Here is a 16,509-nt window from a genome sequence, read left to right as displayed (position 1 = left end):
CTGCGGCCCGCGACGTGGTGACGTCACGACGTCACGTGACGAGGGGATTCCCTCATTAGCTATGCTAAGTTTAGCGCTAAGTGGAGTGGGGCGGAGTGTGTGATGCGATAGTTTCCACTCCACAAAACTGAAGTGGACTTTGCTGACACTTGACCGTAAACAAGATATACATATGTAAACAGTAGATGTGACACTGTTACACTCACTGCAGGGCGGGTCATTTGCACACTTACTTTTCCTGCAGTTCTCGGCTGCTCTGACGCCCGTTGAAGTGTATGTTGGTGCTCAAAACGGTTGTAAGTATACACGTGGGTACACTTATTAAATGGCCGGCTGCTCCAAAAACAGTTATATGCACATCCGCGCATTTTCATCGTCGTCGTCGTCGTCGTCATCATCAGCAGCAGCAGAAGCAGAATCTACGTCTGCATCAACATCATCATCGTTATCATCAACAATATTATCGTCATAAATATGTGACAACTCTTTTACATAGAAGGATATTAATATTAGTTATTTCTAATATGCTGACTGTTAGCAAATGATAACAGACATGTTGAGGAAATTATATCCAAATGAGCCGGCAGGCGAATTTGGATATATTTTACGAGACATGTCTGTTATCATCAGTTTGCTAACAGTCAGCATATTAGAAAGTAGATGAATACCCGCTTCGCCGGGTAGCCGGCTTCGCCGGGAAGAAGTAGAGCCGAATACCCGGTACCCGGCGGGTGAGTGGCGCACCGTACGCCGGCTTCGCCGGGTACCCGGCTTCGTCAGGTGAGTGGCGCACAGTACGCGATTGACGCCACACGAAGGAAGGGAGATAAACGCGCAAAACACTGGAGAAGATAAGGAGCCTTGTGGACAGTGACTTTCTAAAAATAGTAACGGGAATATGGATTGAGCGTTGTGGACAGTGACCTTCTAAAAATAGTAACGGGAATATGGATTGACGCCACACGAAGGAAGGGAGATAAACGCAAAACACTGGAGAAGATAAGGAAGAGTTACTGGGAATGGATCTGGGAAGATGAACAGAAAAACCAAAATCGGTTCAGCGCTGCGCGCTGAGAGCACGTGTTGAAAATTCTTATCGACCAGGTTGTGTCCGGGGTCTACCTGAATATGCCCACCAAATTTGAAGCAGATCCATCGAGAACTTTGGCCGTGCATCGCGAACACACACACACACACACACACACACACACACACACACACACACACACACACACACACACACACACACAAGCCGTATATATATAGATAGATAACGGGTTTATTACCATGCAGTTTATTTCGACCAAAATAAAATTCGAACTGACTACGCAACGCTACTAGACAGAACAGCCGACGGGGACGGGATTGAACCGAGGCTGGTGTGACCTTATGCACATGACCTCATGCAGCCAATCACACACTTGACATCACGAATATTAACAGCTGACCGGTTCTCACGCAACACTCTCACATCAGGTTCAACAACCCTTTTGCTTTGCTTTGTCTTGTCTACTAGATATGGTCAGATTCATTATCAACATAAAACAGTAAGGAAATAATTTAAAACTGCATTTGAAGTAAAACTGAGTCACACAATTTCATTTTGAGTCATTCCTCGGAACTTTTATCATGTAAGTTTCAAGCGAGCCGAGCACAAGTCATTTTCAGAAGGTGGGTGGTGCCTGTATTCCCACCCCCGCCGACAAAGATGGCTTTTCGGTATTTAGCATGGTAATTGGTTTTATTGTTAAAAATAAAAATTGTCACCTTAGAATAAGTCAACCTGAAGTTTAAAGTTCGAACTTTTACTAAGTTTGTCTTTTTTAATTTTAGAGTGATAAATAAAAAGGGTCCCTGCCTGACCGTTATAACATTTGGAGGGTCACCTAGAATCAGCCCTGATTGGTCGGCTAGTGATATGGTTCACTAAAATGGTAATAAATATATATATATATATATATATATATATATATATATATATATATATATATATATATGTATAGGTTACAACACGAGTGGTTTTTTATATGGCTTGTATTTCAGTCAAGACCCAGCGGATGAATATCATCGGGAGACACGAGCCTCTGGCGAGTGGCTCTCGATTGATATTCCCGCTGGGTCTTGACTGAAATACAAGCCATATAAAAAACCACGAGTGTTGTAACCTGTATATCCCATTCTACCATCAAACACAAAGTGTAGACTACTAGCGGCACTGTTGCGATCTGTGCAGGGTAAAACTGTTGCCAGCGAGACTTAGCCCTTTTGCAACCTTAAACTAAGTGACCGTCGCTGAAAAAATAAAACGAATGAGTGCATCGATAAGTACGCGGTAACACTACTTTCAGACCATTTAAAAGCTTTAAGTAAAGGTTCATAAGTTGCAAGAAAGTAATGAAGTCGAATAGAAATTAATTTAGTTGAAGCGTACAATTCTTTTGTTTTGCGTTTCAGGTCGGCAGAACGGGCGAAACGGGTTTGGGACCCATTTGGCTTACTCGATTCAGAATTGATTCCACGTTGTTTTTCTCGAACGTGTGTAATTAGGCTTATTGACAGAGAAGCAAATCTTAGGGAACAAATATGTAGGTTTAGATTTAACCATTTGCTCCCTATTTGAAATGTATCTACGTGATAAACTGTTTTGCGAGTGTGTTTGCATGGATGAACTTAAACTGGTATGGGTGAGAGGAAAACGCGACCGACACGTCTGTCACCGCCGATTGATTGCATTTTGAAGGAATATGACTGGATTACGGAAAAATATGTGGACTTACTGCAGAGCCAGGCAAAAGAGTAGACTTGCTCGCAAAACACGTGAAACAGCCGATGTTTGATAGCTGAAGGCGCACACCAAAACACACTACCGACAGATTCTCAAAAGTCGTCTGCTAACGATGCAAGGGGAGGGTACTCGTGTTTTTGTTTTGGTTCGCTAGCATCTGGTTATCTTGTAAGTTGAATGTTCGTTTTTTTCGACCTGCATTGCTTTCATAATGAAAGAAACTTTTGCTTATTGCATCTCATACATCAGATCAGTTCTGAGATTCATTTTTGCGTGCAACTGATATGGTTTTCTGAGCCGTGCAATACGATTTTAGAACTTCATACAAATGTGTCACATTGTTCGGCGCGAGGTCAAAGGTCGGGAGGAAAGTAGTCCTTTGCCCAAATCGGAATCTGCACTATCATATATTTTTTGGAGTCCATGATGTATTTATTGAGCTATAAAAATACAACATATATACCCATACTGAAGTAACAGAGACAAAGAAGGGAGGTCATGGGATATATATATATATATATATATATATATATATATATATATATATATATATATATATATATATATATATGCATGCACAAGAATGACTTGTATGAAAACGAAATCCAAAACTGTAAAGGAGGGAGAGAGGGGTAAGGGAGAGGCAAAGTGGTTGTAACGATGATAAACATCGTCAGCTGATTCCGCAATGAAGTAACTGTAGTGTCACAGTTATTTTAGGTGTATTTAACCCCAGTTATGGTTTGCTCCTCTCAAGGTTACAGTATTACGTCTGTGCTAACACGAGACTAAAAGCTTAGTAGACAGGGTGAGTCATTCAAGTTTTGTCGTAACAAATTAATTCTGGAATACCCAGAAAAAAAAGCTCTTCTTATTTGAATGAAACAAATAATATTTTCTTATTTGACATTTGTTAACGTGTTGAACTGTTATTGTTTCAGATTAATTCTAGAAAATCCAAGAACAAAATGATTAAAATATGTAAAGTTTACTTAAGTGACATTTGTTAACATACTAGAATACTTTAAGGACAAAATAATTAATTGCCTTCATAGGGCAATAAAACACACTGTTTACCAATGTGACATTTGTAAACTTTTTGAAATACCCTTTTATAGTTTTTCCTATCTTGCTGAATAAAATTCCCAATGTTTACTGATGTGACATTTGTAAACGCGTGGACAGAAATGCCAGGCATGTACTTGTATGGCTTTTGTTGTGAGTGAATAATGTCAGCTCCCATTACCAGTGACAGCTATCGAAGGTACTAAAATAGACTAAGTTCCTGTCGTAAGCGTGTGGCAGAAACTGGAAGTAAATGTTCTTCTAGATTCTTGTTGTACTGTTAACTTTAGTCTCTGGCGGCTTAAATGGACAGAAAAAAAATGTGGAAGTAAACGTTTCTGCGTGGTTCATTTTGTAGTGTTGTTATGCCTGTCTGCTTGGTAAGAGAGAAAAAACACAGGCAGAATAAGCGTTCCTTTGGCTGCTGAGTACATGGTGGTTAGAACACGACAGGAGAAAGCAAACTTCCTCTGTGTTTGTCTTTTTATAGCCGCTTTTATGTAATAAAGTGGCTATATAGGTTTCGCTCTGTCTGTTTGTTTGTTTGTCCCACTGCAGTTTATACTTGTATCTCTGGTACTCTGTGGTCAATTGAGCTCAAATTTGGTGAGTAGCTTGCAATTGTGGGGCATATAGGGTGTGTTCAAACAAATTACGGTTCTAACGGTAGTCAAACGAAAGATATAAGCTTTACTTTTCACACCCGGCCAGGAATAAATGAGCTCTAAAGGCGGCTGATTAAAGATTTCGCATGAGGACGCGCGTCTCAACCTAACACTTGACGTGGAATTGTTTGTGTTTTGGTTTTTTTTCGACGATTGCTTGGCGAACGAAGGATAACGAGGCTAAAGAAATGTTGTTTTGTTCTGGTTCAAAGTGTAGTACGCAAGGAAGGTTTTGAACGTCGGCTGTCGACAAAACGCCAAAACTTCTTTCAAAACGCCGAAAATTTTGCTGTATTTCGGACAAACTTTTACGGCCATTTTTGCAAAAGATCCAAAGAAAATGTATCCTGTCGACATCTATAATTGGTTAAGTCCCCGACTCCTTGGAAGACAAAGGACAACGAAGCAGAGGGAATGAGTTTTTTCTGAGTTAGTGTCGTAGCATTTTAGTTTTCGAATGCTTAGAGAAGAAAAGACAAGAATCAGAGGCTAACGTTTGCTTTGATCAAGAGTGCTTTTTCCAACACTTTAATCCGTAACTGCTTTGTGGATTAGGGATCACGGACACTGAGAAGATAATGCATGGTTTGATTTCTAAAGGGAAGTATTTTAGTCCCTGGACATTTAGCGTATAGAGGACAACAGAACTGGATGTAGACTGACGAACAGTGAACTGCTTATCGCTAGAAAAGTTATGAAATCATGGCATGTCAAACAGAACTGGATGTAGACTGACGAACAGTGAACTGCTTATCGCTAGAAAAGTTATGAAATCATGGCATGTCAAACAGAACTGGATGTGGACTGACGAACAGTGAACTGCGTATCGCTAAAAAAAAGTTATGAAATCATGGCATGTCAAACAGAACTGGATGTGGACTGACGAACAGTGAACTGCTTATCGCTAGAAAAGTTATGAAATCATGGCATGTCAAAACGGATGACTTTTTAGGTAAAATATGGTCCTCTTAGAGAAAGTTGCTGTTTGTCTGCTGATTTTATTAATCGGGTTTTTTTGGTTTTGTTATGTCGTAAAAACACAACCATATTTGCTGGAGAGTTGCTGAATTTGTTTTTCTCCAAAATTATAATCAATCAATATAAACAAGTGATAACAAATATGGTATCTGTGTGATCTAATATATCGAATAAAAAGTGTTGTAACAAACAACAGTTTACATTTAAAAGAAAGTATCAGTAATATAAGTTACAGCGTCAATCCGTGGCACCAGGGGCAATGACAACTGTCAAGTATTTGATGGGGTAGGCCGTTTCCATCTTCAACGTGTCAGTGTTGCCGCTTTTGGCAAATTCGTAGTTGAATGAGGCATGACACGTGTATGATATAAACGAATACTTCATACTCTCTTTTAGGATTAAAACGCCAGAAAATGGGTTCTAAACATAAAACAAAGGGTCCTGTGAACGACTTCCTTCAACATGAATTAAACTTTTACGGGGCTGCGTTAAAAAAGGAAACCCGTAAAACCACCATTAAGCAGTTCACAAGTCGAACAGAAAACGAAACTGCTGTTATGTCTTGAACGTGTCACATATAAATAAATAACCCACAAAAAGGATGGTAAAACAGATGATTACAACATCAGGCAAAAGACAAGATAAGGAGACTGTAACATTACTAGGTCCGCCTGCCAGACTGTTCGGAGTCGTTGAGAAAAGCGAGAAGACAAATGATGATTGTTTGGCATCGCGCTGAACAGAGCCTCACCCGCCTCGACACTCTCCCGATGTCAAAGGGTCCAGAGGGTCTGCTTACAAACGAGCTGTGTCTACGTGTCTTGTCTTTTGGGTGGTGAAAGATGGGGCGACAACACAACAGTCGCCTTGTGAAAGGTTTGTTAATCCTTAACCCACAGGCGATGGATCTATTTTACTTTGTATCTTCCCCCTCCCCCCCCTCCCTTACACCACCCCACCCCACCTAGAGCAATGAATCTGTACGTCTCCATTGGCATCAAACTCATTACTGATGACGCGCTAAAACAGCCACCTCCCCTCTTGCCTCTGTTCAAAGTTAGCCTTGATATAAACTGGCTCCGGTGTATTACGAAATTTTTACTCCACGAAAAATTTACTCCGGAGTAAAAATTTCGTACGAAATTCTTACTCCGAGTACACCTTTCGTACGAGAAAAGAACTCCCCAAGGTACGAACAAATTACTCCCTCCACGAAATTTTGACTCCCCAAATTTGTTCTTCCAGTAAAAATTTCGTACGCTAAAATGGGATGCGGGCGAAGGGATAATGCCAATATGTGATCTCGCGCAAATAAATGTCGCGCAACCCTCCCTCCACCCCTTCCACCACCAAGACTAACAGGGGACAGGGGAGTAAAAGTTGCGTACACCTGGCGTGGGCAGTAAATTGCTCGTGTTAGGGTGGAATAATTTATTCGTTATTTATTCGTCAGGGGAGTAACATTTTCGACCGAAATGTTGACTCGGAATACACCTGTCGTTGGAAGTAATTTTCTCGTGTTACGGGGGAGTAGTTTTTTTTGTAAAGGGAGTAACATTTTCGTTCGAAATTTTTACTCTGGAGTAAAAATCTCGTGGGAGTAATTTTCTCGTGTTACACCCGCACTGTACACAGCATAAATTATGTGTCTTTGAAGACTTTGCAGTCAGGTGTGATATGTGGAGAGAAAGTAAGTTTTACGCCCTCACGGCAAAGCCATTACGGGTATAAGTGATATGTAGGTATACCCGCATCGTACACAAAAGAAGGTTTTCATGGCCAAGGTCATGTGAAAGGTTATACTTTGACTGTAGTTCTTTCATTTGATTCATTTTTCGACAATCACTCGGTGTTTTGCAATAACCTGAAGTGAAAACATGTGATCCTCAACCGTACTGAGTAAACAATTCATCTCAAATTCGGATCAATCGGGCTATGCTGAAGAGTACAAGTCACATACTCAAAATGGGAAATAATGGCAAGGTTCATTTAAGATTATCCTTGTCTCCCGTGTTCTAAAAAAACAAACGCCTTCCGAAATGGGTGTCGGTGGCTTTACGCTTATTGTACCTGTTTATTGCTGATAACAAATAAAATGTAAAGATGTCCAGCGCCTCTGTCGTAACAGACATGTTCGTTGACATCATGTTCCACAGTACACTGAAACTACTGTCTGACCTACCTGAGCTACTTCATTAGGACTCCCACACCTCTACCCCCCCCCACCCCCACCCCCCCCCCCCCCCCCCCCCCCCCCCCCCACCACACACACACACACACAGCCTCTCTTTCTCCCACCTTCGCTCCCTTCCGCCCTCTCTGTCTCTCTCTTGCTTGTTTTCTTGTGTGTTTTTTTCCGTTTATTTGCTTGTTTGTTGTTTTATCTGTCTATGTATCTGTTCGTCTATCTGTTTGCTTTGTTTACATGTATATGATTTCTATATGACTGGTGTATTATAATGCTTGTTCGTACGTTTTAGATGTAGTAAGGACAGGTTGTAAGACTATAGGCTGTGCATCGAAACTCCTTATGTATTAAAGATCAGTCAGTCAGTCAGTAACGATGAATTAATTTTTTAATGGACACTATTTGAAATCTGCGAAATTAATTCATTAAAAAAAATGCTGACACTGCACAGGAAGCAGGCAGGCTGTTGATTATTGGTATGTGTCCAAGTGTAGAGATGGTCTTAGGCTCATCTGAGATGGTGAGCCAAATGGTTTTCACAGGAAGGAGTGTGCATTCAAGCGTGCATCTCTGTCTCTCTCTGCGCGTTTGGTTGTTGCCGGAATGCAGGACAGCAGTTTGTTGTATTATGGGGACAGAGGGCAGAGGTGATAAGGATTGTATTATCTCGGTGGATGATCTGGGTGAGTCTTGTCACAGTGTCTTGTTACCGAGTGTGATGTATTATAGGGACAGAGGGCAGAGGTAGCCTGATAAGGATTGTATTATCTCGGTGGATGATCTGGGTGCGTCTTCTCACAGTGTCTTGTTACCGAGTGTGATATGTCACTACTGTGCAGCGTCGACCCACTTTTACAGTCATGTCCGCCCACTCTCCTGCATGACCTACTTCCGAATTCGGTGTAATTGATGAACCGTACAATCTTGGAATACCAACACATTTTTGGACAATGTGATGGTATATCAAATGTTGTTGTTCTTGTTTGTTTGACCCAGTAAAGATTCCTCGTTCCGTCATTGTCGCTTCTAGAAAAAGTGATACAAGGAGAGGGAAAAGGTGGGGGCAGGGAGGGTAGGGTGTGGGAGGAGAAAGGATGAATTAGTACGAGAGATAACCGCACCTAATTAATGTGCTTGACTGCGTACAGAATATAGGCAATTATATGTATGAGGTACGTGCAGCATTGTAAACTCCTGGTTTGAAATTTAATTTAATGTCTTTGTCCATTCATTCTCAGCTTGTCTTTTGCCTAACTGCTCTTCACACACTCACTCACACACACACACACAAACACACACACACAAACACACACACACACACTGTCACACACACACACCACACACACACACACACACACACACACGTCAGAGCTCGCCTCCCACACCAAAGTTATCCGCACTGGCTTTGCGACCAGACAGTGTGTGTCTGTATCATTTGTAATGTCCCGAGTAGAGGAGTCAGTGACCGTTGGCTTCTTCACACTTGACCAGCAGCGTCAGGTTGTCCAGTTCCCGCTGTCCGGTTGACTAACCGCTGTCCACTTTGCTACTGACCAGTGGATGGCTTTGTCCTTTAATGAATGTTGTCTGCAAAAAATTTAAAAAGTGAATGTTTGATAGAATTTCTGTCTGTCAACCTGACTACCTACCTGCCTGTTAGTCCGCCCGTCAGTCTGTCTTTGTGTACGTCTCGTTACCTGTCTGTTAGTCCGCCCGTCAGTCTGTCTTTGTGAACGTCTCGTTACATGTCTGTTAGCCCGCACGTCAGTCTGTCTTTGTGTACGTCTCGTTACCTGTCTGTTAGTCCGCCTGTCAGTCTGTCTTTGTGTACGTCTCGTTACCTGTCTGTTAGCCCGCACGTCAGTCTGTCTTTGTGTACGTCTCGTTACCTGTCTGTTAGTCCGCCTGTCAGTCTGTCTTTGTGTACGTCTCGTTACCTGTCTGTTAGCCCGCACGTCAGTCTGTCTTTGTGTACGTCTCGTTACCTGTCTGTTAGTCCGCCCGTCAGTCTGTCTTTGTGTACGTCTCGTTACCTGTCTGTTAGTCCGCCCGTCAGTCTGTCTTTGTGTACGTCTCGTTACCTGTCTGTTAGTCCGCCCGTCAGTCTGTCTTTGTGTACGTCTCGTTATCTGTATGTGTACTTGTCCGTGTGTTTGTATCATTGCTAGCGTATGTCTGCAGATAACTCAAGGTTGTGTTTTCATTCAAACGGATACATTTTTGCTAACTACTAAGGGCTGACTACTGACTGTATATCATTTCAAGATAAATTAGTTATAACCGAGAAAATCTATGAGCCAATGTCTTACCTAGATATATGTGTATTTCATTTCATAGGTACTGCGTTCCTTCAAATAAGGATGGCATTGTTAATTTGTACAAATGTTTTGTAAATCTTATTCAGTTGAAGAAAGTAAAGAAGAAGGACGCTCAACAAACAAAACTAAACAGCAAAAACCAAAACAAAACTAAAACAAAAAATGTGAGGGAAGGAAAGGCACATGTTTAGAGCGACTTGCTTGCAACTCATGTGTAAAAGAAAGAAAAACACATGTGATTATGTGCGTGTCATGTAAAAGATGTATCGGTTTTGCATGGCAATTGGTTTAAACTGTTTTATTCAACGTTTGTGCATTATTTACAAAAAACGCATATTGAGTAAACAACAACAAGCATAATGCTTATAGTGGTGTTTACAGTTTTCTAAGAAAAATACATATAAATGGCGGCTATTGTACAGTTTAAATGAAAAGCAAGCAAACATGAATTGATTTTGTCTTGGTTTAAACAAAATTGTATTCAAACTTCATCACATAAAACAATTGAAAATATGCAACGAGGACACGCACTCAAGCAAATGCTTATTGTACGTGACCAACAAATTATTTGGTCTTATTCACACAGTTATACGGAAAACGAGTTTTCGTTTGCTGGACTCTGCAGCAGCTGGCTACACTCGTCCACAGCGGGGAGAACAATTGAAAGTTGAAGCCAATCTTTCTTTTCTTCAGTCTGAATGGCTGCTGTCCTGCTCGGTTAAATCATCAAACAGCAAGACATTGCATCAGCTGTGTTATTACTCTCGGCTGAAGAATTGTTGTCGGCCGGTGTAACACGAGAAAATTACTCCCACGAGATTTTTACTCCGGAGTAAAAATTTCGTACAAAAATGTTACTCCCTTTACGAAAAAAGCACTCCCCCATTACACGAGAAAATTACTCCCCACGACAGGTGAGTTCCGAGTAAACATTTCGTACACAATTGTTACTCCCCTGACGAATAAAAAACGAATAAATTACTTCACCCTAACACGAGCAATTTAACTTCCCATGCCAGGTGTACGAAATTTATACTCCGGCCTTGTTCCCTGTTAGTCTTGGTGGTGGAAGGGGTGGAGGGAGGGTAGCGCGACATTCGTTTGCGCGAGATCACATTATTGGTATTATCCCTTCGCCCGCATCCCATTTTCGCCTACGAGATTTTTACTGGAAGTAAAAAAAATGGGGAGTAAAAATTTTGTGGAGGGAGTAATTTGTTCGTGCCTTGGGGAGTTCTTTTCTCGTACGAAAAATTTACTCGGAGTAAGAATTTCGTACGAAATTTTTACTCCGGAGTACTGAATTGTTCGTGGAGTAAAAATTTCGTGTTACACCTGTCCGGCTGTGAATTGAAAAGTACAGTGGAACTTCTGTTTAAGTCCCTCCATTAGAAAACTCCCTTTGTTATACGGTCTTATTTTCTCAGACGTTTTTGTCATTATTGTCACTAAATTTACCTCAATATACACAGCATCCCTCTCTTTTAACATGTACATTTTTCGGATTTTAGGAGGTCTTAAAACAGAGGTGCCACTGTATTCGTCAGTCGTGGGTGTGAAATTTAACTGTTGTGTATTTCTGCACTACAGTGTTGATTTGTGAAAACGAAGCATTCGTGAAAATATCTTGAGTGAGCGACACGAGGTGGTGTATCTTTCTCCATTGAACATTGTGGCTGGGATATATTCGAGACTAGACTTGGAATTGTATGTACATGATGTTATGTAGTTGTGAGCTTACTTGATTTTCCCCAGACTTTACCGCGAGAGAAATGACAAAACAAGAAAAATGTGTATTCGAAGCCTGGTGTGTGTCAAGAGCTAAGTGATACGGAATTGTGAATTTACCAAAGTCCGGTGACACTATTTCATTTCTAAGCAGAGACAAACCTTCTCAAGAGCTAAGTGATACGGAATTGTGAATTTACCAAAGTCCGGTGACACTATTTCATTTCTAAGCAGAGACAAACCTTCTCAAGAGCTAAGTGATACGGAATTGTGAATTTACCAAAGTCCGGTGACACTATTTCATTTCTAAGCAGAGACAAACCTTCTCAAGAGCTAAGTGATACGGAATTGTGTATTTAGGAAGTCCGGTGACACTATTTCATTTCTAAGCAGAGACAAACCTTCTCAAGAGCTAAGTGATACGGAATTGTGAATTTACCAAAGTCCGGTGACACTATTTCATTTCTAAGCAGAGACAAACCTTCTCAAGAGCTAAGTGATACGGAATTGTGAATTTACCAAAGTCCGGTGACACTATTTCATTTCTAAGCAGAGACAAACCTTCTCAAGAGCTAAGTGATACGGAATTGTGAATTTACCAAAGTCCGGTGACACTATTTCATTTCTAAGCAGAGACAAACCTTCTCAAGAATCTATCCACACTACGATTGTTGTGTTTGGGGATTGAATTATACACCATATTCCGAACAACTGCGCATGAACAGCTGTTAACTCATTAGGCATTTGTATATGGCTTTCTGCAGTTGACATTTAAGCACAACAGTCATCAGCGATTGCAGCAAATGTGACGTGATCGAACTATATCTTAAATGCCAGAGTGAGGTTCGTGGACAGAGTAATTATACCATAACTACGACGTAGCATTTACCGTCATGGCAATTGTCTGAAGTGGATATGCCCAATCTCGGTGAGTGTTGTAAGAACTAGATCGCGAGCAGTCCAAAGACTTGGTATGGAGTTTGACATTTTGATTCACCGAAAGTGGCTATATCGGTCACGTGTTATGACTCGTTGTATTCCGTTTTTGATGTTATGCAGTTTGTGTTTCATGGCGTTCCTCGTTCTTTCTGCGTTTGAGGGCTCTTTTCTTGACCCAGCTGTTAGTATGCAGCACTACAATGCACCCCACGTTTTAATTGTAAGACACTCTCATTTGAACAATGTAATAAAAAATGACAGAGTTGCAAATACCAGACACGTTTTACAAAGTAAAAAGACAGTGAAGAACAGGACAGTACTTCCAGATGACTGTTTTCATAGTTTGCTGAGGTCTGTGGACCCGACCTGTGACCTTGGAATGTTCTGCACAGAAACATGGCGACAGGAAGACATCTTGTGTCACGTGTTTCTCCACCAGGCGTCGCTGGTTCCCGGGCCTGCGCAGTGCGAACTTCCACTAGGTCACCATGACATGGTTGATGGAGAAGAAGGGGAGGAGGTTGAGACTTACAAAGATGAGGAAGGTTTGAATAACATCAACATAAACGAAAATTCCATGGCCAGAGACCAGGGCAATGTTCAAGAGAGACACGAGGCAGGGATAGGTTTGTCAGACAAGAGTGACTTCATAGTTAAAGAACAAGACCATGCGAATGCAGAAAATAATGCACGTAGAGCTCAGAAAACGTTCTGGACCAGGGACCGTGAAAAGCTGAAGGGGAGAAACAATGACCAGATCCTTGACACACTCACAGACCTAAACAAGGACAATAGCTTTGGGAGTTTACACCTTAACGACTGGAAGAAACCAAATGACGAAGAAACCAAAGAAATGATTGTAGATGAACGGATAAAGGGTGAAGGCGACTTCAAGGTCAAACAAAAAGTCAAGGTCAGGGACGTGGTCCCGCGCATCGGGTATTATGTGCTGGTGTCCGAATCGTGCAAGGAGCCCTTCTTCTTCCAGTTCCTTCATTACCTCAGCATGCTTAGCGTGCAACGCTTTCTCAGACCCCGTGCCATTTACGTGCTGGGGAACTGCGTCCCCATTGGCTACTGGTGGTCACGTGTGGTCAATGACGTCAGGGCCGTGCGCTTCGTGCACAGACCGCGGCCTCTGATCACCAAGGACGGACAGGTGAAGTGGATCTCTCACCTGGCTGACGTCATCCGTCTGCAGGTGTTGCTAGGTGAGTGTTTCGTCTTTTTATTTATCTATGTTTTTGTTTACCTTGCTTTTTTTCTTTTTTTTTCTTTTTTTTGTCATTATCGTAAACTGTTCTTTAAGATTATTCTTGTTTTTAGCCGGTGTTTTACTGCGACTCTTCTGTCGGCTGTAGCGAATGTTTAGTCGTGTTAATTGTGTGTCTTCTTGGCATCTTGAGATTACACGAGGCAGTACTAAATACCAAGAACTGTTCATCTTCTTCCTCTCTTTCCATCCTTTTACTGTCTTTCTTTATAACGATTATGCAACGTTTATTATGTTATTAATAGATTTGGTTTATTTAGACGAATTGTTCAGCCGTTACCGCCTTAAGTTGTAATGTCCATGCAGGAACACCACTATAAGCTTCTAGCTTGTTGCTGTTACCTGTTTATTTTGTATACATGTCATGATTGTAACTTTTGTTAAAATAAACCTATGTTTAAACCAAAGATTCCCCCCAAAAATTAGGTTTCCTCTTCAGTTTAAAAGGTGTTTTGGGGTCCCTGACACTTAGCAAAGGGTAAGAGTAAATGGCAAGAAAAGCCTGGTTAGGCAACCATTAGCACAGATTCGAGCCCAAATTAACTATACTGTTCATATTTCGCAGCTTTGTAATAATTATACATCGCAAAGCGTGACTAAACGACCAAAAATAAGTAAGTAACCTCAGTAAGCCACTTTCTCTCTGCATTCAATAGTTAATTGTATTTATTTTGTTTTAATGTATTTTCCTTCGATTCACTTGACTTCACTTTACCTTTTCAGTGAACGGCGGTGTGTATGTGGACACGGACATGATCTTGATACGGCCACTGGACCCTCTGCTAGGCTACCCGCTGACCATGGGTCTAGTGGACAACAACACGGGTATGGGCAACGCCCTCATCCTCGCCACCCGGGGTAGTCTCTTCCTCAAGGAGTGGTACTCCGGGTACAGGGACTTCCGCCCTCTTCACTTCCATTATAATGGTAAGGTGATGGTGTAGGGTAAATACGGAGTGGTAGCTCGTTTGGTTGATTGATTGAGTTTTTTTATTGAAAAAGAGAGAGAGATCAAATCAAATCAAATCAAATTTTATTTTACGAGGGTTGTGGCATAAGCAATACAAATTAGCTCCTTGAGATAAGAGAGACAGAGGGAGTGAGTGTGTGTGTGGGGGGGGTGGCTGGGTGTGTGTGTGGGGGGGGGTAGATCTATTCAGGAAGATTCATATTGGTGACAACAGGTTTACAAAACAGAAGTTTCCAGAATAAATTGCTATCCGTTTTCATTGTGACGATGTTAGTGGTGACTATGGTCTCAGGTATGATTTTGATGACATATCAAAACGCTTTACTTTTTTCATACTTTTGGATACTGTAAATTTAGTTGCTGTTGTTGTTCTCGAGTTTAACATCCCAACAATCATGATACATTCACACATCCTTTATATTGTCACTTCTAACACTCTATTATATGCTTTCGTTTACTAGGCATGTGGGCTGCACTGAGACAGTGGCAGGCAGACCCAGACAGCGTCCATATGGAGTCCAAGAGGTTCTACTCGCCCAACTGGTACGAGGCTAACCTCCTCTTCTACGACAACGACTACGACATCTCGCAGAGCTACGCTGTGCATATCTGGCATCGGCACGCAGCAGTTCCAACCACTCCGGAACAGTTCCTCACTCTGAACACAACTCTGGGTAGAGTTTTTAGAAGAGTTTATTTTGGCGTTTGATACTGTTGTGCTAACGGCATCGCGGTACGGGAGCGACTCTACGATGTTCAAACTTGGCATAGAATCGTCGTAGTACTAACCTAACCCAGGCGGCATCTTGCGCTGAACGCTACCGTTACGTGGGTAGGGTGTTCTAAAGGGGGTATGGTGCGAGTTGGACTGAGCGATATAGGGAGAGAAAGAAAGCGGACAACTGTACATGTGGTTTGAAAAACACCAGTGGTGTGTGTGGTTTTTATTTTTGTGTGGTGTTTTTCTATCCCCGAGATAGAGGGGGGATGATCGAATGGCCAAAGGTGGAAAAGAGAGAGAGAGAGAGAGAGAGAGAGAGAGAGAGAGAGAGAGAGAGAGAGAGAGAGAGAGAGAGAGAGAGAGAGAGATGGAACAACTGTACGTATGGTTTTGATTAAAGGGAAGCAACTCCGTCAAGTGTGGAGTGACTGTGACGGGACGGATTGCTCTTTCTTTTTTGGGTTAAACACACACACACACACACAATCACACACATCACACACACACACACACTCACACATACACATACACACACACACACACACACACACACACACACACACACACACTCACATATACACACACACTCCAATGTTTTCTAATGCAGGAACAAAGAAAGAGGAAGAGATTCCACCATTTAAAATCAAGTCTTTGAGAAACCTGTTGGATAAGGTACAAGAGCATAGCATTGTGACAATGACCTGGGAAGACAGTGCCTGACTACCCATTTCTATTCAGAGTGCGTTTATCACTGCATACACATGTTGAAGTGGTAATATAACTCACGTCTGAGATTAAGGCACATCATGTGGGAAGTTGATGTTTTCACCGCAGAATTGCACTGATATGTATGCATGTACAGTATATGTATTCCGTACA

The 16,509-nt window shown here is 41.7% G+C and overlaps 1 protein-coding gene across 1 annotated transcript; it reads left to right on the top strand.

The window, feature by feature from the left end:
* Positions 1-11,678: 11,678 nt before the first annotated feature.
* LOC138953445 (uncharacterized) lies at positions 11,679-16,030 on the top strand. Its single transcript, XM_070325255.1, has 3 exons — positions 11,679-13,877; positions 14,663-14,866; positions 15,371-16,030. The coding sequence occupies exons 1-3, from the start codon at positions 12,701-12,703 to the stop codon at positions 15,616-15,618; spliced, it is 1,629 nt and encodes a 542-aa protein (XP_070181356.1). The 5' UTR covers positions 11,679-12,700; the 3' UTR covers positions 15,619-16,030.
* Positions 16,031-16,509: the final 479 nt, after the last annotated feature.

This window comes from Littorina saxatilis, linkage group LG17 (genome assembly GCF_037325665.1).
Source record: "Littorina saxatilis isolate snail1 linkage group LG17, US_GU_Lsax_2.0, whole genome shotgun sequence".
NCBI classification, from domain to species: Eukaryota; Metazoa; Mollusca; class Gastropoda; order Littorinimorpha; family Littorinidae; genus Littorina; species Littorina saxatilis.
Note: the sequence above shows the minus strand (reverse complement) of the source record. Positions and strands in the feature narration are given on the sequence as shown.